General features: G+C 49.8%; 1 protein-coding gene across 4 annotated transcripts in view; it reads left to right on the top strand.

Moving 5' to 3' along the window:
* Positions 1-26372, top strand: part of LOC140415336 (uncharacterized) — a 100259-nt gene that overhangs the window by 39914 nt on the left and 33973 nt on the right. For all 4 annotated transcript variants that reach the window (XM_072501047.1, XM_072501046.1, XM_072501045.1 and 1 more), the window contains 2 exons: positions 11015-11075; positions 15061-15121. In XM_072501047.1, coding sequence (XP_072357148.1) covers positions 11015-11075; positions 15061-15121 — 122 coding nt within the window. The remainder of the gene's footprint in view (positions 1-11014; positions 11076-15060; positions 15122-26372) is intronic.

Here is a 26372-nt window from a genome sequence, read left to right on the forward strand (position 1 = left end):
TACTCTGCACGTGGGGACTCCCTGTCTGTGATGTTATTACAGGTCTTGTCGTTGTCCTTGTCCCCAGATCTACTGCCCACCAGGTGTCGTGTTTGTCCTTTTATACTGTCCCTGTCCTTGTCTGTGATTGGTTGTGGTGTTGTGTGTTCTGATTTGTCTGTTGGTGTGTCTATCATGATGTGTGTGTTTGAATATCATGACAACCCCCACAGAACAGCGCTATGCGCAGATTGAAAAGGAGTGCCTAGGTTTGTTGACCGGCATCGACAAATTCCACGACTATGTGTGTGGTCTTCCGCAGTTCACTGTGGAGACCGACCATTGTCCCCTCGTCGGCATCATTCAGAAGGACCTCAACGGGCTGACCCCTCGCCTCCAGCGCATTCTGCTCAAGCTCCGGGGGTATGACTTCCAACTTGTCTACACCCCGGGAAAGGACCTCATCATCACGGATGCCCTGTCCAGAGCAGTGAGCACACTGCCCAAATCGGAGGGGTTCGTTTGTCAGGTCGACGCACAAGTAGCCTTCACATCGGCCAATCTGCTGGCTACTGATGCACGTCTGGCCCACATTCACCGTGATACAGCGGCTGACCCCCTTCTACAACGTGTGATGCGCCACATGACGGAAGGGTGGCTCAAGGGGCAGTGCCCACAATTCTACAATGTCCGGGACGACTTGACCGTCATTGATGGTGTCCTCCTAAAGTTGGACCGGATTGTGATCCCACACAGCATGCACCGGCTTGTCCTCGAACAATTGCACAAAGGCCATCTTGGGGTTGAAAAGTGCAGGCGGAGGGCCCGAGAAGCTGTGTACTGGCCGGGCATCAGCGACGACATTGCCAACAGGGTGCTCAACTGCCCCACCTGCCAAAGGTTTCATCCGGCGCAACCCCCTGAGACGCTTCAGCCCCATGAGTTGGTAACGTCCCCCTGGGCAAAGGTGGGTGTGGACATCTTTCATGCGCTCGGCAGGGACTACGTCATTATAATTGACTATTTTTCCAATTATCCGGAGGTCATACGCCTGCACGACTTGACATCATCAGCTGTAATCAGAGCATGCAAAGAAACCTTCGGTCGCCATGGCATTCCGCTCACCGTCATGTCTGACAACGGGCCCTGTTTTGCGACCCAAGAATGGTCTTCTTTTGCCGCTTCATATGGCTTCACACACGGGACGTACAGCCCTTTGCATCCCCAGTCGAATGGCAAGGCGGAAAAGGGCGTCGATATCATGAAGCGGCTCCTCTGCGAGGCTGCTGATGCCGGATCTGACTTCTGTTTAGACCTGCTGGCCTATCGCTCAGCCCCACTGTCCACGGGCCTCTCGCCAGCCCAGCTGTTGATGGGTCGTACCCTCAGGACCACTGTGTCATCCATTCATGTTCCTAAACCCGACCATGCTCCAGTACTGCAAAGGATGCGACAGCAGCGTGTTCAGCAGAAGGTGGCACATGACACTCGGGCGACTGATCTTCCTGCCCTGGCACCTGGAGACAACGTCCGCATACACCTACCGGAGGGTGGCTGGTCGGCAACCGCCGAGGTTCTCCGCCGCCTGGCTCCCCGTTCGTTCCTGGTTCGCATGCCTGATGGCTCCATTCGCCGGCGTAATCGGCGGGCCCTTCGGCTGCTTCCGCGCTCGCTACGTGATCATGCACTGATGCCACTCCCTCCTGTTATCCCTGATGCCGACTTCGTGGAGCTTCCTGCCACTCTGCCCACTCCTCTCTCGCCCGTAGCCAGGCCCATTCCTCAGCCGGTGCATCCTGACCCACCCTTGAGGTGGTCAACCCGAATTCGTCACCCACCTAATAGACTGGACTTATGAGCCTGTTAGCACATTGGACTCACTGAATTGTTGCGCAATACTGTTAACGTGTTTTTATCTTGTCGTTCCAGGAGTTCTCTTTCGATATTTAATGATTTCACTTGTTTTGTTTGTGGTACAACCTTGTTGCTCCGTTGCACCTGACACCTTCCTATGTATATAGTTTAGCCTCATGTACATGTTGTGAATATTGCACACACATACTCAGTACACACCAATATTTATTACCATGTAGGCACATATTCTTGTGAAAAGGGGGGATGTCATGATATCCATATTAACATATCATGGTGCAATCACACACACACACACTGATGGACAGGTAGATGGACCAACCAACACACACGCAACATCACAGCCAATCCCCAGTGAGAGCACACGCACTATAAAACAGGGAACACCACAGTTCCCGCTCATTCTACCAGGAGATAGCTCAGAGCACAGAGCTCACAGCATGCCACTCAGACATACACCATGTGCTGAGTGCCTCACTAAGATAGTGCTAGGGCTGGGTCCACAGGTTAGCTGGTGAAGTACGAACCACAGCCAGTAGTTAATAGTTATTATTGTACAGAATAATAAAACAGAGTTGTACCATCTACAACCGTCTTGGTTCGTTTGTGTATCGGAACGCCCAACATGACAATATCCTTCATGGATTTTGCCATTGCTTCAACAGATGAATATCTAGCAAAGAAAGACCATTTACAGCCTAGATTAATGTCACCTTGTGTAACATTAGGATAAGTCTCAAGTTGCAGAACTGATTACAAATGCTGCACATGAAATTCGTGTTGGAGAGATCGATGAAGGTATTGGCCATGATTGCCTGTCCTGAAGGCACTTGACTCGGTGTTCACCTCTATTTACCTCGAATGTCAAAACCGATTGATGACAAAGACTTTGCCATTTGGTTCTGTCCAAGGTTATAGGGATTCAGTTTATAAGTTCTGAAGTTGGCTTTCAGAGTATTTTTGTATCCAGGTTTGGGCCGTCTTGTGGTGCGGGTTCCAGGGGCGGATCTACTATGACACTAATGAAGCTTAAGCTTCAGGGCCCCTAATCCCGGAGGGGCCCCAGAAGCGACTTTAGTCCACATTGCTTAAAAATTTTGGGTCTACTGTATGAGAAGGGGTTTTTAAAAAGTAATAATACAGTGTAATTCAATACAAAATAATAGTTAAAATAAAAATTAAAAGGTTACTAAAGTATCACGTAAATGAAAAACGTTCAAATTAAGGATGTTTCATTCTAAATATATTTATTTTAAAAATATTAACATTTATGACAGAAATACAGAAATACAAACAGTAGATGACGTGTCGTAACAAAAAAGGGAGCCATTGAAAAGGCAATCACAATCCAACGTGAATTTTCAACGTGATAGCACTCGTGATAGCAATCTAGACAAGAATTTTTTTCAATAAAGTGTTCATAAGGGTACAATATTTTAATTACCCCTACTCAAAAATAAATGTTATATTTAGAAGTAAGGTAAGTAATAAAGGTGAAATAGTGTTAGATTAGCCTAAGCCTATTGTTTTTAAGAAGAGGTGAACTGAAGGTAGGCTACGACCGCATGGCCTAGGCTAATACTATATTACAAGCATTTATGAAAAAGTAATAAAAGGGTGAATTTGTGTTAAATTACAGGTGTTTATTATGAAAAGTGTTCAAATAATAGTAAAATTGTGATAAGCAAGAGGATTGACCCATATGAGCAGATTGCGAAAAGGTTCAAGTTCCTCTCAGAATTGGTGAGCAATTCTGAAACTGATGAGGACAGTATTAAACTTATAATATTGTATTACAAAGATGATATTGACCACAAATTAGTAAACGAGTGTTATCAGTTCAAAGAATATTTGCACCTTAGGAAATCCCAGGACACAGAAGAAAACACGCCATCTAAAATGCAATGCGCAGAAGTTCTTCAGCTTATTTCGTGAGCAACACCTAATTGAAGTGTTCCCCAATATTACTACTGCGCTTAAGCTGTACTTGACAATGCCTATCATGGGCTGTGAAGCAGAAAGGAATTTTTCAAACTATCCTTCCATGACTGAAGAGTGCTTAAATTCTTTATGCATATTGTCTCTAGAAAATGACATTGCCAGGAAGCTCTCATATGACAAAACTGTATGTGAATATGTTGCTAGAAAAAACAGAAAACAAAGTATTTTGTAAAATGTAGCATTTATTCTCATAGGTGTCTAAAATAAAAGATTATATTGACTGGGGTCTTTCCTATGTTTTATTTCATCATTCTATGATGCATTATGCATGTATATAACATTTCCCTAATTTTCATCCCCCCATAACTCGAAAACTATAAGGCATAGGAAATGTTTATTCACACCAGTGACTTTGACATGTGAGATAATCCAGTACAGCAATTTTAATCAAAATCTGAGATGTAGTGGTTAAAATTTTTTAAAATTTGTGGTGATCTGTCGTGGAACACCCCGATTGAAGAAGATAACAGTGGTTACTCAGACCTCGTTGCTGGTTGCGAAGGGGCCCCCATAACAGTTCAAGCTTCAAGGTCCCAAAAATATAGGTCCGCCACTGGCGGGTTCCCATACTCAACTGGCTAATGGAAAAAACTGCCTTTGCTATACGGGAATCTTCCATGTGAACCGCATGACCAACCCAGGACGCTGAGCTCTGATGAGCATGTTCCCGATGTCAGGTCTGCAACACCTTGCAAGAACCTCTGTGTTTTGTCCTGTTGCCTGTTTGCAAATTGATATCGGACAGCAAAAATGGAATGTTTCAAAATAAAACAGAAAATGCTGGGAAAAACTCAGCAGGTCTGGCAGCATCTGTGGAGAGAGCTAACATTTCGAGCTTTATTATGGACTATTTCTAGTTTTTAACGTTTTATGTGATATCGGTAGGTTGTCCCAAGACTCGCACCCATAAAAATGTGATTTAAGAACCACTGCCTGGTAGACTTTAATCTTTGATCTGAGACAAACTCCATGTTCGTTCAGAAGTCTGTGAATGAGCATCTCCAACTGTGCAGCATTCCCTCAGTGCGTCACTGAAGTGGCAGCTGAGATTGTGTGCAGAAATCTTCTAGAATAGAACTTGAAACCACAATCTCCTGAGGGCTACCTATCACTGTGTTATGGCTATGTACAGAGTTATTGATGGCTGTGAAACTGAACTGGGAGAAAAATGTGATCCCTGTTGTATTCAAATCTGACCCTTCCTGGAAACATTTCTATGTTCAGGTCTCCAGGCCTGTTGAGTGTGCAACTGAGTCTCACTCACATTGGCATGACAGGCAGACCAATAGCCCTGAAAAGTCACTCCACCAGCCCCAAGAATTGCCACAAACTGGCTGCTGCCTTTTGCTTCTGGCAGCTTAGATATGAAGACAGGACAAGAGGTGACTCTTGACACTGCACCATTTCCAATTGTCCAAGCATAACTTAACTAGTGTGTGGTTGGTTCACAGTGTCTGATAGGGGTCCCGAAATTATATAGAATGACAATGGATGTTCAATGTAGAAATAGGCCTTTTTGGTCGAACGGGTCCATGGTGTTTATGAGCCACATGAGCCTCATCCAACCCTACTTCATTTCATCCCAACAGCATATTCTTCTATTCCTTTCCCATTCACATATTTACCTAGTTTCCTCTTAAATGCATCTAGGCTATTCACCTAATGTCATAGCAATTGTCACATTTACAGGTGGAAACATGTTCACTATGTCCATCCTATCATATCTTTTTTGAATTTAGAAGATCTCTATTAGGTCACTCCTTTCTTTTCCAGAGTAAAAGGTTCCCCAGGCTGTTAAATTTTTCCTGATAATTATTACTATTGATTCTAAGACCATTAGACATAGGAGCTGGGTAAGGCCATTCGGCCCATCGAGTCCACTCCACCATTCAATCATGGCTGATTTCAACTCCATTTACCCGCGCTCTCTCCATAGCCCTTAATTCCTCGAGAAATCAAGAATTTATCAACTTCTGTCTTAAAGACACTCAACGTCCCGGCCTTCACCGCCCTCTGTGGCAATGAATTCCACAGACCCACCACTCTCTGGCTGAAGAAATTTCTCCTCATCTCTGTTCTAAAATGACTCCCTTTTATTCTAAGGCTGTGCCCCCGGGTCCTAGTCTCCCCTGCTAATGGAAACAACTTCCCTACGTCCACCCTATCTAAGCCATTCATTATCTTGTAAGTTTCTATTAGATCTCCCCTCAACCTCCTAAACGCCAATGAATATAATCCCAGGATCCTCGGACGTTCATCGTATGTTAGGCCTACCATTCCTGTGATCATCCGTGTGAATCTCCGCTGGACCCGTTCCAGTGCCAGTATGTCCTTCCTGAGGTGTGGGCCCAAAATTGCTCACAGTATTCTAAATGGGGCTTAACTAGTGCTTTATAAAGCTTCAGAAGTTCATCCCTGCTATTATATTCCAAGCCTCTTGAGATAAATGACAACATTGCATTTGCTTTCTTAATTACGGACTCAACCTGCAAGTTTACCTTTTAGAGAATCCTGGACTAGGACTCTCGAGTCCCTTTGCACTTCAGCATTATAAATTTTGTCACCGTTTAGAAAATAGTTCATGCCTCTATTCTTTTTTCCAAAGTGCAAGACCTCGCACTTGCCCACGTTGAATTTCATCAGCCATTTCTTGGACCACTCTCCTAAACTGTCTAAATCTTTCTGCAGCCTCCCCACCTCCTCAATACTACCTGCCCCTCCACCTATCTTTGTATCATCGGCAAACTTAGCCAGAATGCCCCTAGTCCCGTCATCTAAATCGTTAATATATAAAGAGAACAGCTGTGGCCCCAACACTGAACCATGCGGGACACCACTCGTCACCGGTTGCCATTCCGAAAAAGAACCTTTTATCCCAACTCTGCCTTCTGCCTGACAGCCAATCGTCAATCCATGTTAGTACCTTGCCTCAAATACCATGGGCCCTTATTTTACTCAGCAGTCTCCCATGAGGCACCTTATCAAAGGCCTTTTGGAAGTCAAGATAGATAACATCCGTTGGCTCTCCTTGGTCTAACCTATTTGTTATCTCTTCAAAGAACTCTAACAGATTTGTCAGGCACAACCTCCCCTTACTAAATCCATGCTGACTTGTCCTAATCTGACCCTGCACTTCCAAGAATTTAGAAATCTCATCCTTAACGATGGATTCTAGAATCTTGCCAACAACCGAGGTTAGGCTAATTGGCCCATAATTTTCCATCTTTTTCCTTGTTCCCTTCTTGAACAGGGGGGTTACAACAGCGATTTTCCAATCCTCTGGGATTTTCCCTGACTCCAGTGACTTTTGAAAGATCATAACTAACGCCTCCACTATTTCTTCAGCTATCTCCTTTAGAACTCTAGGATGTAGCCCATCTGGGCCCGGAGATTTATCAATTTTTAGACCTCTTAGTTTCTCTAGCACTTTCTCCTTTGTGATGGCTACCATATTCAACTCTGCCCCCTGACTCTCCTGAATTGTTGGGATATTACTCATGTCTTCTACTGTGAAGACTGATGCAATGTACTTATTTAGTTCCTCAGCTATTTCCTTGTCTCCCATCACAAAATTACCAGCGTCATTTTGGAGCGGCCCAATGTCTACTTTTGCCTCCCTTTTGTTTTTAATGTATTTAAAGAAACTTTTACTATCATTCCTAATGTTAATGGCTAGCCTACCTTCATAATTGATCCTCTCTTTCCTTATTTTTCTCTTTGTTATCCTCTGTTTGTTTTTGTAGCCTTCCCAATCTTCTGACTTCCCACTACTCTTTGCCACATTATAGGCTTTCTCTTTTGCTTTGATGCATTCCCTAACTTCCTTTGTCAGCCATGGCTGCCTAATCCCCCCTCTGATAACCTTTCTTTTCTTTGGGATGAACCTCTGTCCTGTGTCCTCAATTACTTCCAGAAACTTCTGCCATTGCTGTTCTACTGTCTTTCCCACTAGGCTCTGCTCCCAGTCGATTTTCGTCAGTTCCTCCCTCATGCCCCTGTAGTTACCTTTATTTAACTGTAACACCTTTATATCTGATTCTACCTTCTTTCTTTCAAATTGCAGACTGAATTCTACCATATTATGATCACTGCCTCCTAAATGTTCCCTTACTTTTAAGATCTTTTATCAAGTCTGGCTCATTACATAACACTAAGTCCAGAATGGCCTGTTCCCTCGTGGGCTCCATCACAAGCTGTTCCAAAAAGCCCTCCTGTAAACATTCAATTAATTCCCTTTCTTTGGGTCCACTAGCAGCATTATTTACCCAGTCCACCTGCATATTGAAGTCCCCCATGATCACTGTGACCTTGCCTTTCTGACATGCCCTTTCTATTTTGTGGTGCATTTTGTGCCCCTGGTCCTGACCACTGTTAGGAGGCCTGTACATAACTCCCATTATGGTTTTTTTGCCTTTGTGGTTCCTCGACTCTACCCACACAGACTCCACATCATCTGACCCTATGTCGTTTAGTGCTATTGATTTAATTTAATTCCTAATTAACAAGGCAACCCCACCCCCTCTGCCCACCTCTGTCTTTTCGATAGGTTGTGAATGCCTGGATGTTTAAATGCCAGCCCTGAACCCCCTGCAACCAAGTCCCTGTGATGCCTACCACATCATTCCTGCCAGTCACAATCTGGGCCACAAGCTCATCTACCTGTTCCGTACACTGCGCGCATTTAAACATAGCACCTTTAATTCTCTATTGACCGTCCCTTTTTGTTTTCTTAGTGTGGTGAACCTTGGTTTACTGAGCCTTTCCATACACTGTGTCATATTTTGTGAGATGGGGACTATCGTAACCTCTCCTGAGTTCTGTATTTTTGTGCTTTTTTGTATTCCTAAGCAGCTACGCTTCCCACTGATTACTTCACCTCTTGGTTCCCTGACTCCCCCCCCCCCCCCCCCCCCTCCCCCCCCAATCTCTAGTTTAAAGTCCTATTGACCACTCTATTTACTCTTTTCGCCAGAACACTGGTCCCAGCTCGGTTCAGGTGGAGACCATCCCAACGGTATAAGTCCCCCCTGTCCCAAAACTGATGCCAGTGGCCCATGAAAAGGAACCCCTCTTTCCCACACCACTCTTTCAGCCACGTGTTAACTTACCTTATTCTTGCCTCCCTATGCCAATTTGCACGTGGCTCGGGCAGTAATCCGGAGATTATGACCCTTGAGGACCTGTTTTTTAATTTGAATCCTAGCTCTTTATAATCTCTAAACAGGTCCTCTTTCCTAGACCTGCCTATGTTGTTGGTACCGACATGGACCACAACAACTGGATCCTCCCCCTCCCTCTCCAGTATCCTTTCAAGCCGGTCAGAGATGTCCCGCACCCTAGCACCGGGCAGGCAACATACCATGCGGGACTCTTTGTCCTGCTCACAAAGGATACTATCTATCCCCCTGACAATAGAATCCCCTACAACTACAACTTGCCTATTTACTCCCTCCCCGTGAATGGCCTGTTGAACCATCGTGCCTTGGTCAGCTGACTCATCCTTCCTGCAGCCCTGTTCGCCATCCACACAGGGAGCAAGTGCCTCATACCTGTTGGACAGGGTCAAGGGCTGAGGCTCCTGAGTTCCTGACTGCTGGTTCCCTTTACCTGCCTGACTTGCAGTCACACCCTGCTGTCCCTGGCCACTGGCAGGATTTAAACTACTTACTCTGACAGGTGTGACTGCCTCCTGAAACACAGTGTCCAGGTAAGTCTCCCCCTCCCGGATGTGCCTCAGTGTTTGAAGCTCAGACTCTAGCCCATCAACTCTGAGCCGGAGCTCGAGCAGCCAACACTTACTGCAGAAGTGGCCGCTGCAGCTCGCAATGGGATCTGCCAGCTCCCACATCAAGCAGCTCAAGCACATCACCTGACCAGCCATCTCTAATTAATTAATTAGTTTAATTTAAGTTTACGAGTTTAGCTGTGTTTTTTTTTAAATTTGGGGCAGATTTGCTATCAATCAGATCACAGCTTCCCTCTTACGTCACTTTTGGGGGAAAAAGTGGAAAACAGGAAGTTACCGTTAGGTTTCTATACTCACATAGAGACTGCTCCTCCTCCTCCGAACGGCTCCCGAAACTAGGCCCGAAGAAAGAGAGAGACTAAAACTGTAGGGAAAAAACACCTTCTCCCACTCTGCACCGAATTACCTCACTGCACCAAATTACCAAGTTTCAAATTCCCCACTCTGGATGTGTCTCACTCAGGCTGCGTCTCTTTGACCTAGCATCCTAGTAATTCATTCTTGCACCTTCTGCAGTTATGCCTATCTATTATTTTTATAACATGGGCACCAGAACTGATTTCCATACTCTTCACTTTATACCAAGCTGCCACATTTGTAGTACTGATATTTGTGTCAGAACCCTCCAGGCTAACAGACACCACTGGATTTGGTGTGCCCCGGATTTGATTTGCAGAGTGTGTCTCACCTCTCTTGCTGCATATGGGCCCACAGGTTGGTGAAGGGGGAGAAGGACAGAAAAAAGCTGTGTAAATTGCTGGTATTGAGTACAAAGCAGTGCGGGAAGTGTTTTGTCTTCACCAGCAACTACTCACAAGAGGGGTTTACTTTGTGGCAGAGTGTGTACCATCATTTTCCAATGCAGCATGCCATGGATGAGGTTTCCAATTCTGGTTGGGTGCATTCCTGGAGGTTTATTATCACATGACCTCTGTCTCCTTCAACCACCCTATACCCCCTACTTACTCCAGTACAGGTGGCCCCAAATGTCTACTCTCATGGTCCTCTGCCTTCCCATAGCCAATTGGAAAGCAAACTACCTCTTCCTTACCAATTGGATGATACTTAAATGTCAGACAGACAATATTTTGTTCCACCTCCAATATGTTTTATAAATTGATAAACACAAAAGATTGTTTTTTTTTAAATGCCCAAAGATTTCATTCATCCTAGGATTTTGCTCGCAACAATAATCTTTAATTCCTGGAGATTCCCCAAGACAACCCATGGAGATCAGCAATCCTAACAATAAGGTCTACAGAAAATGATCAGTTGGGCTTGTAGATCTTGGCAAGAAATTGGTGGCTAACTCAGTCACTCACAAGCGCAGTAATATCTTTTACTAAAGATTGCAGCGTGATGGTGCTGCTACTTTGTATTAACACTGTGCTTCCACTCTCTTTTTCTGCTTACTAGACTTGCTGAAAGAATAAGAAAAGGATTTAGAGGTCATGAAGGACAAAAAGTGATGTCTATGGTGAGTAAGGTACACTTCATGTGCGAATGCCGAGTGCAATTCCATTCAGCCCTTTGATTCAGTAGATAGCCTGGGGTTACGAAAGAAAGGACTTTCATTCGCCTTTCTTAACCTCGGGGGTATCCCAAACTGCTTTATTGTCAACAAAATAGTTTTGAAGTGTCACGAGAAAACACAGCAACCAGTTTGTGTACAGCAAGCTCCCACAAACAAACGGGAAGTAATCACCACATCACTTGTGATTTAAGAAAGAACACTTGGCTGAGACACCAGCGCAAATTGCTTTGCTCATTTTTGAATAGTGTGGGATTTTCACATTCACCCAAGGTCAGACTGGGCCTTGTTTAACACTTCATCTAAAAAAAGGCACCTTCCATAGTCCAGCACTGCTTTGGTACTCTGCTGGAAGTATCAGCCGAGCAATGTGCTCAAAACTCTGAAGTCATAATGTCAGATTTTTGCTACCAAAGTAGGCAAGTCTGGAAATTTCCCGACTTGGGAGACCCACCTAGATTTAAATGGCCCGTTATATCTAACTTTCGCTCTGGGGAGGTGGGGGCATGATACAGTTGGGCCTAGCAACCTTGGAAGCAGATCTTGGATAACCATGGAGGTAGCTAAGAATGCCGAGGCAGGCTGGTTAGCAAGGCTGCATCAGTTCTGTGGAGCATTGTTTCAGTTGCTTTAGAAGCTGTTAAGCCTTCTGCTCTCACTCCCCTGGTTCTCCCCACCCCAAAACTCCTCTTATCCTCATGCCCCTTTGCATCTGCGTGACATCATCATCTCCTGTCACATAGTATTCATCATAGGCAGACTTCAGGAGCCATGTAGCGATGCAAAAAGTCTCTAACAAAAAGTCTCTAACAATCTAATAAAGCTCTCGATCATGATGGTGAAAAAACTGCCATTCATTAAACCCATTCAAAGTTTTTAAATCTCCTCAATTGGTTAGTCTCTATCAAAACTAACTTATATTCAAATCTTGTAAAAGACAGCTAATCCATTAAAAGTATCTTTAAATTGTCAGTCAAGCTGTGAACTCCAAGCCCTCTGCTAAGATAACTGTTGCTTTTGAAACGCATTCATAATGCCATAAAAATGGCTTTGAAAATTTTTAAACAAGAGAACTCTATTCAAATTGCATGACGAGGTGGTAATGTGTTTTTTTTTCTGACTTGCACGAGTTGGCCTGATGTCAATCAAAGCAGTCCAGCAGAAGGGCTTCTTTTTAAAAATTTCATTGACCGCTTCAGCCTGTTTATTCATGTTTAGAGAGTGAGGGATTTAAAATTTGTCAGATAGTGATTCTTAAACAAGCATTATTCTCCCACCATGAGCATTTATGTTTATTCCATGAATTAATGACTCCCACAAGGCCCTTGTTATAGCCAAAATGAGCTCAGTTTGAACTCAGCACTAAGTTCAAATGGCGCTGCTGAGTTCACAATTCCCCACCTATGTGAATAAAAATGCTACCTTTTGGAAATGAGGGCAGGATTTTCGCATCTGGGTCCCACCCACCACTTTTAAAGGTATGAAATTTCTTTCCTGCTCTGCAGAAATCAGCCCCATAGAGTCATAATGACAGAGAGGAGGCGATTTGCCTCATTTGAGTCCATATCGGATCTCTGCAGAGTCATCCAATCAGTTTAATCATCAGGCTCTTTCCCTTAGCACTGTAGGTATATTTCCCTTCTGTCCATCCAATTTCCTTCCGAAATTATTGATCATCTCTGTTTCCACCACCCTCAAAGGCAACGTATTCTAAGTCATTACAAATCGCTCTGTATACAAATCGCTCTGTAAAATGCTATCTTCCCGCACCCCCCCCCCCCCCCCCACATCCCTCCATACCTCTTTCCCAAACCTTTAATATGTCCATAGTCCTTGTACCATCAACTAATGAAAACAGTTTTTCTTTTTCCACCTTATCTAAACCTTAGCACTGCTGCCTCACAGCTCCATGGTCCCGTGATCAATTCCAGCCTCAGGGTGACTGTGTGGAGTTTGCACTTTCTCCCCGTTTATGCATGGGTTTCCTCCGGGTGTTTCGGTTTCCTCCCACATTCCAAATATGTGCAGGTTTGGTGGATTGGCCTTAGCCAATTGCCCCTTGGTGTCCAGGGATTAGGTTGGGTTACAGGGGTAGGATGGAGGCATGGGCTTAAGTAGGGTGCTCTTTCAAGGGCTGGCGCAGACTTGATGGGCCGAATGGTCTCCTTGCTGCACTGTAAATTCTATGATTCTACCATCACATACATTCCGATCAGATCTCTTCTTAACCTCTTTTGCTCCAAGTAGAACAATTCCAGCTTCTCTATCGGTAAATTCCCTCACCCCGGAGCCATTCTGGTAAATCTCCTCTGCATCCTTTCAAGGACCTTCAGATTGTTCTTAATGTGGTACCAGGACAGGGTGCAACACTCTAGTTGTGACCTAACCAGTTCAGTTAAGCAAAACTTCAGCTTTACTACTCCATATCTCGACTTGGGAATCTTAAGATCCCATATACTTATTACTCTTTAAGTATGTCTTCCCATCTTCAAAGATCTATGCATATAATCTGCCAGGTACCTTTTTAATAATCTTTATTGTCACAAGTAGACTTACATTAAGACTGCAATGAAGTTACTGTGAAAAATCCCTAGTTGCCACATTCCGGGAGGGAGAATTCAAGATATCCAATAAACCTAACAAGTCTTTCATGACTTGTGGGAGGATACCGGGAAACACGTGCAGACTCCACACAGACAGTGACCCAGCTGGGAATCGAACTTGGGACCCTGGAGCTGTGAAGCCATAGTGCTACCGTGCTGTGTCCCTATACACTGTTCGGAATTGAGCCTTTAAGTCCACATTGCCCACAATGTATCATCTCGCACTTCTCTGTTTTAAATTCCACCTTTACTCCCCATTCTGCTAGCCTTCCTATATGACCTGTTGTAGTCGATTGTATCATCTTCACTATCTGCCGCACCTACAAGTTCGATTAAAATGCCTCAACAATTGGTGGGAGTAAAATGGGCTGATTGAAGGAATTTAAGATGTGCTGTTGGTATAGATGTACTGAAGTGGAGTGTACCAGGAATCGGTGCTCATGAATGAGCAGGACTTGAACTCCCAACTTTCTAACCCAAAGGCAAGAGTGCTACCAGTGAGCCACAGCTTAACTGTTTTTGTTAGTTCTTATAACAAATGTACTTAGTGCATTTCTTGAGAGCTAACAGTCAATTCCAACTGTTAGATACATTTTATCATTTGGCTTTTTGAATTGAGAAATATAGATAATAGTACAAAAGCTTAAAGTGCAAAAAATGATTCAAGATTATTATGAATAAAGTACATCAGGAAGTACTCATTGGGATGTTTGAAAATCATTGAATTGTTGGAGGATCAGGTAATTTTTAATAATGTATTAATTTCCAGGCTGTGAGCATCGCTGGCTAGGCCAGCATTTATAGCCCATACACAATTGCCCCCGAGAAGATGGTGGTGAGCTGTCCTTTTTGAACTGCTGCAGTTCATGTGGCGTAGGTACATCCACAGTGCTGAGGGAAGTCCAGAGTTGGTAATTTGTGGACCGTAGCATAGTGGATAACACTGTTGCTTCACAACGCCAGCGATCTAGGGTTCGATTCCCAGCTTGGATCACTGTTTGTGTGGAGTCTGCACATTCTCTTCATGTCTGCGTGAGTTTCCTCCGGGTGCTCTGGTTTCCTCCCACAAAGTCTCAAAAGACATGCTTCTTGGGTGAATTGGACATTCTGAATTCTCCCTCAGTGTATCCGAACAGATGCCGGAGTGTGGCGAATAGGGGATTTTCACAGTAACTTCATTGCAGTGCTAATGTAAGCCTACTTGAGACACTAATAAAGATTATTATTATTTTGACTTGGTGGGGAAGAATGAGTAAGACCAGAGAGATGTTGATCATTGACTGACAAAACAATCACTCACATCCTGTATCATTCTGTTTACTCTGCAGAAGAAACATAATGTTCCTGTTCCAAAACTTCCAAATGCTAATGGAGTGATTACAACAATTGGTATGTAGTGGCTGCAGTGTTTTAAAGAATTGTCACAACACCCTGGGCTAGTCCACACACACATTGACAAAACAACACAGAGGGAGAAGGCTGGTTGAAAGGGAGAGAAAATATTAACAAAAATAAAAGGATAAAGATATTTGCACTGGGATGATTTCTAGTTAGAGACTTTCTGAAGTTCAGCTTTTGCTTTGATACTTCTTCCTTCTAGGCTCAAGATGGTTTTCTCTGGAAAGGTTGTCTGCCTTCTCGGCAGACTCAGCATCATTCCAGGTTCACCACAAAGGATATGTCAGGCTCTCACAGCTTTCAGGAGTGGCACGGTGGTTAGCGCTGCTTCCTCACAGCTCCAGGGACCCTATTCAATTCCAGCCTCGGGTGACTGTTGGTGTGGAGTTTGCACTTTCTCCCAGTGTCTGCGTGGGTTTCCTCTGCGTGCTCCAGTTTCCTCCCACAGTCCAGAGATGTGGGGTTGGATTCTCAGTTTCTGAGACTAAGTGCTGACGCCGTCGTGACAAGTGTGAACCTTTACGATGGCAAATACGGCACGACACGTGCAACGATTCACCAACTATAAAGGCGCTAGCACGGGCGTCACGAGAAACACCACCGTTTACAAGCGAAATGGCGTTGGATTTGTCGGTTCCGTGATTGCCGCACAGCGATTCATCCCCCCCCCCACACACACACACATAGACTGTCGCAGCCAACATGGCTGGAAAGAGAGCAGCGAGCAGCGCCATGGTACTGGGACGCAGAGCTAGACATCCTCTTGGACGCCCTGGAAGAGTGGCGGCTGATCCTGTACCCCAGCCCGGGAGGAACGCCTGGGGACAGGTGGCAGCCGCCGTCAGCGAAGTCACCCGGACTGCTATCCAGTGCAGAAAGAAACTGCACGACCTCCTCAGGGTAAGTAGGCAGCGCTGTACCCCTGGCACCAACCCCCCCCCCCTCCCCCCCCCCCCCCCCCCCCCCCCCCCACACACACACACGCACACATGTAACCCGGAACCCCCACCACCACCACCACACACACACATAGGTAACCCGGAACCTCCCCCCCCACACCCTCAGGGGGGACCGCCGGAACCCCACCCTGCCCCACATGCCGGCACCCATGCCAGCCGCAATGGCCGGGTGCGCTGGCCACTGACGCCATCGTCTACCCAACCCCTGGGCTGCATGCGCCGGACCGTCTAACAGTGTCGTTGTCTCCCCCATACCCCAGGACAAGGCCGCGCACAACCGCCGGGAGTGGGAGAAGACTGGAGGGAGACCATCAGACCTGCGTCCCATCACCATGCCCGAGCAGAGGGCACTGGATGTGGTCGGTAGCCCGGAGGAGAGGGAGGTCACCGAGGCGGAGGTCAGCGGCGGGCGAGGAAGTGAGACTCCCTGCCTAGTTGCGGATCCTCATGACACGTGTGCCCCCCCTCACCCTCACCACCCACCTCACCCCCCTTCATCACCCTTCTTACCCCTCTCACCCTCACGCCTCACCCCCATTCGGCTGCTTCACCGTACATGCCGTTTTCTGTCTTACCGGACCTGCTGGAGATGGGCCCGGTCCACCCAGTGCCCACCGCCCCCAGCCAGTGCCAGAGCCGATGCCCCCCGGACGGCAGAGCACTGACTGGGAGAGCAACCGGAACACCAGCCCACTGCCCGAGACTCCGGATACCCCGGAGTTCAGGTCAGATGGGGACAGAGACTTTCCGCCACAGCTGTCTCCCACACCCTCCACCATCTCAAGAGACTATCACCTCTGTGGGAAAATTAGTGAAGAGGCTCCTGGGCCACTATCTGGTGTGCACCACACAGTTGGTCCAGTACAGCAGGTGGAGGTAGGAGCAGCCAAGGGGCCAGATGGCCGGAGGGCAGTCCAGCCCCAGGAACCAGCTGCCGCCCAGACCGGTCCCGGGCTCCTGGAACATCCAGTCCCACCCACAGTGGGGATGCAGGCAGAGACCCAGGGACTAGAGGAGGAGATGATGGCCGGCATCCACCTGTGGGTGCAGGTGGAGGAGTCCATGCATGTGCAGGAGCTGGGTGTGGTGCCGGTCATGAGTGCCACCAAGGCCAAAACCACACGGGTGGCATCCGCGATGGGGGTGATGGTGTCGGTATGGGTCAGAATGTGCTAGGCTTGGTGCATTCTGTGCAGGTGGGGGCCGAGGCCCAGGACAGGGCTGCCCTCTCACAGACAATCAGGGGATGGCTCCACTCGCACCACGTACCTTGGATTAGCCCGGGGACCATCGGGCATTCCGAGGGGGGAGGAGGAGGTGCTGGGGTCCATGCCGGTGGCTCCCGAAGGGGAGGTGCCAGATTAGCGCAGCACCTCGAACCCCCCAATCTGCTGTCCCTGTGCATCCAGTGGGCAGAACAGGGCAGCACCATGACACCCTGTACGCCCGAGGAACAGCTGGGCCCATCCAGGACGGGCCGCCCCTGGAGACAAGTGCCAACATGGACCCTCGTCGCAGGGCAAGAGTCACAGCAGGCTGCCTCCACCCCTACTGTACCGTCTGGGGAACCACCTATGTGAGGCACGATCAATTGGACAAAAACGATAGTTGAATCCAGCTGAGGCTTTATTGCTATCAGATGTGTGGCCTCCCACAGCAGCTGGCGAAATGGCTGCTGGCTGGAGGACACGCATATTTATACCCCGCCTCCTGGGCGGAGTCATCAGGCAGGGACTACCGGCGAACCTGTAGTACAGGTCCTACCGTACATCACCTAATACAGGTGCAACAGTGGTTTACCACATTCACCCCCTGTTAAAAATTGAGTCCGGCGGGGGCGGGGAATACGATATACAACAATGAGTTAATATTTACAAGATGTGAGCAAACACATGTCCTTTGATGTCCGGTGGACCGGTCAGAGGTTTAGCCAGTCCGGGGTCTTGATGTTCCTCTGGGAGCGACGCCATGGTGTCGGCAATGTTGGTGCTGATCTGGTCGATGGTGACTCTGGGAGTGTGCCGAATTCCTCTTCATCATTGGGCTTGGGCAGGGGGAGGACGGATTGTCCTGGGGTGAGTGCTGTTGGGAGCGATGGGGGAGGGGAGGGGGCGTGTGGCGCTGGGGGCGGAGGGGTGTGGGGGTGGAACCTGCTGGTGCCAGGTCCCTGAGGGAGACAGTATCCTGGCAGCCGCCGGGGAACGCCACGTAGGCGTACTGGGGGTTTGCGTGGAGCAAGTGCACCCTCTCCACCAGCGGGTCCGCCTTGTGGAGTCGGACGTGCTTACGGAGAAGCACGGTTCCCGGAGCTGTGAGCCAAGTGGACTTCCTGGGGAAGGCAAAAAGACGTTTATGGGGTGTATTGTTAGTGGCAGTGCAGAGTAATGAGCGAATGGAGTGGAGTGCATCAGGGAGGACCTCCTGCTAGTGGGCGGCCGGGAGGTTCCTGGACCGTAGGGCCAGCTGGACGACCCTCCATACCGTCCCATTCTCCCTTTCTACCTGTCCGTTTCCCCGGGGGATATAGCTTGTCGTTCTGCTGGAGGCGATACCCCTGCTGAGCAGGAACTGACGTAGCTCATCACTCATGAATGAGGATCCCCTGTCACTGTGGATGTAGGCAGGGAAACCGAACAGAGCAAAGATTGTGTTTCGGGCTTTGATGACGGTGGCAGACGTCATGTCGGGGCATGGGATGGCAAACGGGAATCTGGAGTATTCGCCGATCATACTGAGGAAATATGTGTGACGATCGGTGGAGGGGAGGGGGCCTTTGAAGTCCATGCTGAGGCGTTCAAAGGGGCGGGAGGCCTTCACCAGACGCGCGTGGTCCGGCCGGTAGAAGTGCGGCTTCACTCTGCACAGACCTGGCAGTCCCTGGTGATTGTCCTTCCTCGACGGAGCAGTGCAGATTTTGTGCCTTAATGAAGTGGTACAACCGAGTGACTCCTGGGTGACAAAGGCTGTCGTGCAGGGTCCGGAGTCGGTCTACCTGTGCGCTGGCACATGTACCTCGGGAGAGGGTGTCTGGGGGCTCGTTGAGATTGCTGGGGCGATACCTAATCTCGTAATTGTAGGTGGAGAGCTCGATTCTCCATTGCAAGATTTTATCTTTCTTGATCTTGCCCCGCTGTGTGTTCTTGAACATGAAGGCTACCGATGGTTGGTCAGTGAGGAGAGTGAATGTCCTGCCGGCCAGGTAATGCCTCCAATGCCGCACAGTTTCAACGATAGCTTGGGCCTCCTTTTCGACGGATGAGTGCCGGATTTCTGAGGCATGAAAGGTGCGGGAAAAGAATGCCACGGGCCTGCCTGCCGGATTGAGGGTGGCAGCAAGGGCGATGTCTGATGCGTCGTTTTCTTGGAAGGGCAGTGTGTCATCTACAGCGTGCATTGTGGCCTTGGCAATATCAGCTCTGATCCGGGCAAAGGCCTGTTGTGCCTCGGCCATCAGGGGAAACTGGGTGGACTGTATGAGTGGGCGGGCCTTGTCCACATAGTTTGGGACCCACTGAGCGCAGTACGAAAAGAACCCCAGGCAGCTTTTGAGGGCATTGGGGCAATGGGGGAGGGGGAGCTCCATGAGGGGGCACATGCGGTCGGGATCAGGCCCCAGAACTCTGTTCTGGACCACATCGCCGAGGATGGCTAAGTGGTTTGTGCTGATCACGCACTTCTCCTTGTTGTAAGTGAGGTTTAGGAGAGTAGCGGTGTGGAGAAATGTAGCAAGGTTGGCGTCGTGGTCCTGCTGATCATGGCCGCAGATGGTGACATTGTCTAGATAAGGAAAGGTGGCCCGCAACCGGTACCGGTTGACCATTCGGTCCATCTCCCTTTGGAAGACCGAGACCCCGTTTGTGACGCCGAGGGGGACCCTAAGGAAGTGGTGTAGGCGGCTGTCTGCCTCAAAGACAGTGTATGGACGGTTTGGTTTACGGATGGGGAGCTGGTGGTAGGTGGATTTCAGGTCTACCGTTGAGAGGACCCATTACTGCATAATCTGGTTAACCATGTCAGATATACTTGGGAAGGGGTACGTGTCGAGCTGCGTGTACCGGTTGATTTTTCAGAGTTAGGCTCTGGAGGTTGCACTGAAAGTCCAGGCCGAGGATTAGTGCAGCGCAGAAGTTTGGGAGGACGTAGAGGCGGAAGCCGCCGAATTCTAAGTCCTGGACCGTGAGCATGACCGTACAGTACCCCCGGATCGCTACGCAATGGGATCCGGAGGCCAGGGAGATTTTTTGGTTGGCGGGGTGTATCGTGAGGGAGCAGCGCGTTACCGTATCCGGGTGTATGAAGCTTTCGGTGCTCCCGGAGTCCAGCAGGCAGGAGGTTACATGTCCGTCGACTTTCACGCTGGTGGATGCGTTGGTCAGGTTATGGGAACAAGATTGGTCGATTGACATGGAGGCGAGTCTTGGTTGCTCGTCGGATAATGGGACGGCTGGTGGTGCCCATGTGCTGAGGGGTAGACAAGATGGCGGCGCCTGAAGATCTTGAAGGTTACAAAATGGTGGTGCCCATGGAATGCACGTTGCGGGGGTGGAACAAGATGGCGGCGCCCATGGAACACGTGTTGCGCAGAGGGGAAGATGTCACCCACTGACCGCATGTGGTCTGAGAGGGGGGGATGGCGGCGCTCATTGTCCGTGACCGAGGGGGGTGTGGGTGATAGCGGCTACTGAGCAGGCCTGGCACACCGCGGCGAAGTGGCCCTTCTTCCCGCAGTCTTTACAAAGGGCAATGCGGGCCGGACAGCGTTGGCAGGGGTGCTTCTGTTGGCCGCAAAAATAGCATCGGGGGCCCCCGGGGTTCGCTGGCTGGCGTGCAGCGCAGGCGTATTGGGTGGGCAGCGCCCCCGCTGGGGTGGCTGTCTGTGGGGTTCATGAAGCGTAGGAGGGGTGGGCCGCACGGCTGGGGGTGTAGGACTGGACGTTGCGCAGGGCGACCATCGTGGAGAGCGCTAGTGTTTTAGTCTCTGCGAGGTCGCACGTGGCCCCTTCTAGGAGTCGCTGGCGTATGAGATCTGTCCCAATTCCAGTCACAAAAGCGTCCCGCATAAGGAGGTCTGAGTGTTCTGTGGCCGTAACGGCCTGACAGTCACAGTCCCGGACTAGTGGGATTAGGGCCCGCCAGAAGTCTTCTATGGACTCACCATGGTGAGTGTGTGCCTGGCGAAGAGCGTGTTCGTCTTTTGTGCGTAGTTGTCCTTGAGTCGAGTCATGGCTTCGGCGTAATTCGGCGCGTCCTGGATTAACGGAAAGACTTTGGAGCTCAACCTGGAATATACAATCTGAATCTTCTGAGCCTCCGGAACAGGGGTTGGCGCCGTGTTGATATACGCTTCGAAGCAAGCTAGCCAGTGCTGGAAGTCCTTTCTGGCGTCGCTTGTGTGCGGATCCAGTTGCAGGCGATCCGGTTTGATACGGAGGTCCATCCTTAGAAACTGATAGCAATAAATTGAGGCACGATCAATTGGACAAAGACGATAGTTGAATCCAACTGATGCTTTATTGCTATCAGATGTGTGGCCTCCCAGAGCAGCTGGCGAAAAGGCTGCTGGCTGGAGGACACGCATATTTATACACCGCCTCCTGGGCGGAGCCAGCGGGCAGGGTGAACCTGTAGTACAGGTCCTACCGTACATCACCTAATACAGGTGCTACAGTGGTTTACCACACTATGCGCGGTGTTAGGGCCCGTAAGACCAGAAGACACCAGTTAAGTTGGCACAGGTGCAGGGCACAGTTTAGCTATAGAGGCTAGGGCACAGACTGTATATATCTCTTCACATTAAACACTTGTTAACACTGTTGAAACCTGCCTCTGGGGTCTGTCTGATGGGGGTGGGGTGGTCAGTGCTGGCCAGTGGGAATGGGGGGTGAGGGACGAGTGAAGGCAAAGTGGGTGGACCGTCTTACCACCCCCTCCCCAGGGATTCGACGGGACCATTTGATAGACTGACCAGCTCTCATGCAGGGATCACCCAGGTGGAAGATGCTGCTGTGGGCATGAGTCAGACATTGTCATACGATGTGGAGCATGGAGTTCATCGCAGAGCGGGCTGTCATCATCCTCCATCCCATAGACCAGACCCGCTGCCACTAGCAATCCAGTGGCCCTAGCTCGTGGGGCCACAGGTATGTATTACAGAGGAGGTGTGCATGCGGGTGGTGTGGTGGCGTGAGAGGTGAGGGGGTGTGGTATGGTGGTGTCCGTGCCCCAGTCCAGCGAACCCCCCCCCCCCCCCCCCCCCCCCGCCAAGTCTGTGAACAGTGTCGCGGCGAGTGTGTCCCATGCGTGCTGGCCCTGGCAATGGCATTGTGTGGCCTCCCGTGCCTGGCCAGGCCCCATGTCCTGCTCATTATTCCCGTCTTCCTCAAGCACATCGCCCCTCTGCTGCGCGGTGTTCTGGAGGACGCAGCAGACCACCGCAATGCAGGCAACCCCTCTTGCCTCGTACTTGAGGGCCCCTCCAGAACGGACCAGGCACCTTAAGCACATCTTCAGGACACGGAACCATCTCTCGACCACACCCCTGATCGTTGTATGGGCATCACTGTAGTGGGTCTCCGGCCTCCGTATAGGCATCACCAGCCATGACCGCAACGGGTAACCCCTGTTGCCCAGCAACGAGCCCCGCAGCCGGGGGGGGGCATGCAAAATGCGCATCTGATGATCTCCGATCACCTGTATGTTCATCGAATGGTAGCCTTCCTGTTTGTGAACAGTGCCCTGTTATCCGCCGGTGGCCGTGACATGCATCCCATCGATGACCCCCTGGACCCGGGGCATCCCGGCGACGGCAGCGAACCCTACTGCCTGGGCACCCTGGTGTGCGCGGTCTACAGGGTGTTCGATGTACTGCTCTGCCAGGGCATACAGGGCGTCTGTGATGGCACGGATGCACCTCCGCCGATGCCTGGGAGATGCCAGACAGGTCCCCATTCGGCAACTGGAAAGACCCCGTCGCTTAAAAGTTCAGCGCTACCGTCACCTTGATGGCCACCGGGAGCGGGTGTCCGCCCCCATACCCATGTGGTGCCAGGTGTGCCATCACCTGGCAGATGTGTCGCACTGTGTCCCTGCTCAACCGCAGTCTCCTTCTGCATGCCCGGTCCGGAAGGTCCTAACATTGTACGGCGCCGGTACAGGCGGGGCCTCAACCAGCTCCTCCTTGCCACCTCCTCCTCCTCGGCCTGTCAGGTGGGTGGCCCTCCAGCCTGAGCGGCTGCCACCTGCCCCTCTGTGGCCCGCTCCTCTGCTGCAGTCTCCGTCTCCTCCCTGGGCGGCCCCCGCTCATGCTGCCACAGGGCTCCATACAGGGCAGCGGCCATCGCTACAGCGGCCAGCATCGCAGGTTGATGAACAAAAGCCATTATTTTCTGCAGGGGGTGAAAGGCAAACAGGTTATCATGGCGCATAAACCCGTGCCCAACCAGGTCCCATGAGCTACATTGTTGCCCCGGTTGGCACCGTGGGCCCCAACCATGCATGTCCCCCACACCCTGGCCCCGCTGGTGCCCTGGTCCTGGCGCCAGTTGGGTGCTGGTTGGGTGGGGTGGTCGGGGGGGGCGTGGGGGAGGGGGGCGTGGGGTGGAGGGGAGGGGGGCGTGGGGTGGGGGGGGGGGGGCTGTGGTGTCATATGACCCAGGCGCCGGGGTGGGTGGCCAGCAAGATGGCTGCCGTAATCCCCTGTCCTGGTGGGGTACTCCCCGGCTGCTCGGCCTGTCCTCCCATCCCCTCCCCCGGCCTGGCAGCCCCCCCCCCCCCCCCCCCCCCCCCCCCGCTGGAGCCAACACGGTCGCTGTCCAGGCCGGAAGCCTACAGTCACCCTACGCCACTTTCTGCCTGCTCTCTCTCCTCTCTCTCTCAGCAGCCAGCACGCCAAGTTCACAAATGTTTAAAGGACATTAGAAACACACCATCGGGAAATCAGCCCATCCGAGGCGCGAGGCCCCAGAGAATCGGGCGTCAGGCCTGCTAATGATATGCCTCCTGTACTTTCAGGCCGCATGGCGAGCGCCGCGATTACGTTGTTTTTGGGGGGCCGGAGATGGCGCCTGGCTCGATTTTTGGCGTCGGAACCTATTCTCCGCCCGATCGCGTTTCGCGATTTCGGAGTTGGCTAACAGAGAATCCAGCCCGTACAGGTTAGGGGGATTGGCCATGCCAAATAGATCCGTAATGTGCAAAAGGTTACTGGGTTATGGGGATAGGGTGAAGGCTTAAGTATGGTGCTCTTTCAAAGGGCCAGTGCAGACTCGAGCTGAATGACCTCCTTCTGCACTGTAGGGATTCTATGTTTCAGAACAATAAAGCAGTTTGTTCACTTCAGCAAGCAGGAGAGATAGAGGGAGCATTCCTTTCACTTTCAAGTTCTAAATGCTTTTGCCCAGTTCTCACAAAGCATCATGCCGGAACCAATCACTGACCATTGTCAGGCAGGCCAACCCACCAGTTTACGGGAAACCAATTGATCCGACTCACTCCAAACCTGGTTCCTAAGATCCATTTGGTGCTGTGGAGTCTTGACTACTCCTTTCCAAAAACAAAACCTGGGAACGCAGTAGCCTGACAGTAAGGCCGCTTCAACTTTGCGTCTTCTGCTTAAAGGCGGCACGGGACCATAGTGGATAGCACTGTTGCTTCACAGCACCAGGGTCCCGGATTCGTTTCCCGGCTAGGGTCACTGACTGTGTGGAGTCTGCACGTTCTCCCCGTTTCTGCGTGCGTTTCCTCCGGTTTCCTCCCACAGTCCAAAAATGGTGCAGGTTAGGTTGATTGATCACGCGAAATTGCCCCGTAGTTTCCAAAGGTTAGGTGCGGTTGCTGGGTTACCGGGATAGGGTGGAGGTGTGGGCTTGGATAGGGTGCTCTTTCAGTGGCCGGTGTAGAGTCGATGGGCCGAAAGGCCTCCTTCTGCACTGCAAATTCTATGATTCTATGAAGGCACATTCCAAGAATGGGTCCAAGGACCAAAATAATAAAATAACATAACAGAAATGTGAACAAAGGAAATAAACAGGAAGGACTCTTACAATTTAAAACTCTTGCTAGTGCTGGTTAAACAATCACATATATCTTGATAAAGGTACTGAACTGCAGCAGACACTGGGAAAGGTCAGTAGTGTGTGCTTTACATATTCACTTAAATATTAGCAGCTGCTTTTTTTGTAAGCTTCTGTAAGTTAGAATGCCCTCTGCTGGTTCATTGAATAAAGAAACAAAAGAACTTGCATTTTTATATGCCTTTCAAAATCTCCCAAACTGCATTTGAGCCAGTAAATTACTTTTTTAAAGCAAAATACTCTCTGTGCTTGTGGTGAACCACTGTATTATATTGTACATACTGTTCTTACTGTTTGTTACATGTCTGGGTTTGTCCCTTCATAGAATTTACAGTGCAGAAGGAGGCCATTCAGCCCATCGAGTCTGGAAAGAGCACCCTACCCAAGGTCAACACCTCCACCCTATCCCCATAACCCAGTAACCCCACCCAACATTAAGGGAAATTTTGGACACTAAGGGCAATCTATCATGGCCAATCCACCTAACCTGCACATCTTTGGACTGTGAGAGGAAACCGGAGCACCCGGAGGAAACCCACGCACACACGGGGAGGATGTGCAGACTCCGCACAGACAGTGACCCAAGCCGGAATCAAACCTGGGACCCTGGAGCTGTGAAGCAATTGTGCTATCCACAATGCTACCGTCCCTGCTGGCTCTGCCCCTCGGGCTCAAGTATAAAGGTAGCTAACCTCCAGCCCTGCCCTCATTCTGGGACTGGCTGCCAGCAGGTGTCTTTCAGCTGACTAAAGCCACAGTTTACTCTTCCGACTCTCGTCTGTCGTCATTGATGGTACATCAGTGCTGGAATTCCAAAATAAAAACCGAAAATGCTCAGCAGATCTAACCACTTCTGTGGAGAGAGAAACAGAGTTAACGTTACAGGTTGATGAATTTTCATCAGATCTAGGCCTGAGCCTTTTGCCTGTCAGGCGCAGATACCCTGAGGGCCTGGAAACCGACACAAAACGCACGTCTGGCTGTGATCGGCCCCGGAGCGCAATTGAATGCTGGCTGGTCAATTAACAGCCTTCGTGAAATGCACGCTGTGGAAAGTTAAACATCAAGAACTCCGGTGGCACAATGGTTACCACTGCTGCCATGGACCCTGGTTCAACTCCACCCTTGGGTGAATGTCTGTGCGGAGTCTGCACTTTCTCCCCGTGTGTGCGTGGGTTTCCTCCGGGTGCTCCGGTTTCCTCCCACAGTCCA

The sequence above is a fragment of the Scyliorhinus torazame genome, chromosome 1, assembly GCF_047496885.1.
Source record: "Scyliorhinus torazame isolate Kashiwa2021f chromosome 1, sScyTor2.1, whole genome shotgun sequence".
Classification (NCBI taxonomy): Eukaryota; Metazoa; Chordata; class Chondrichthyes; order Carcharhiniformes; family Scyliorhinidae; genus Scyliorhinus; species Scyliorhinus torazame.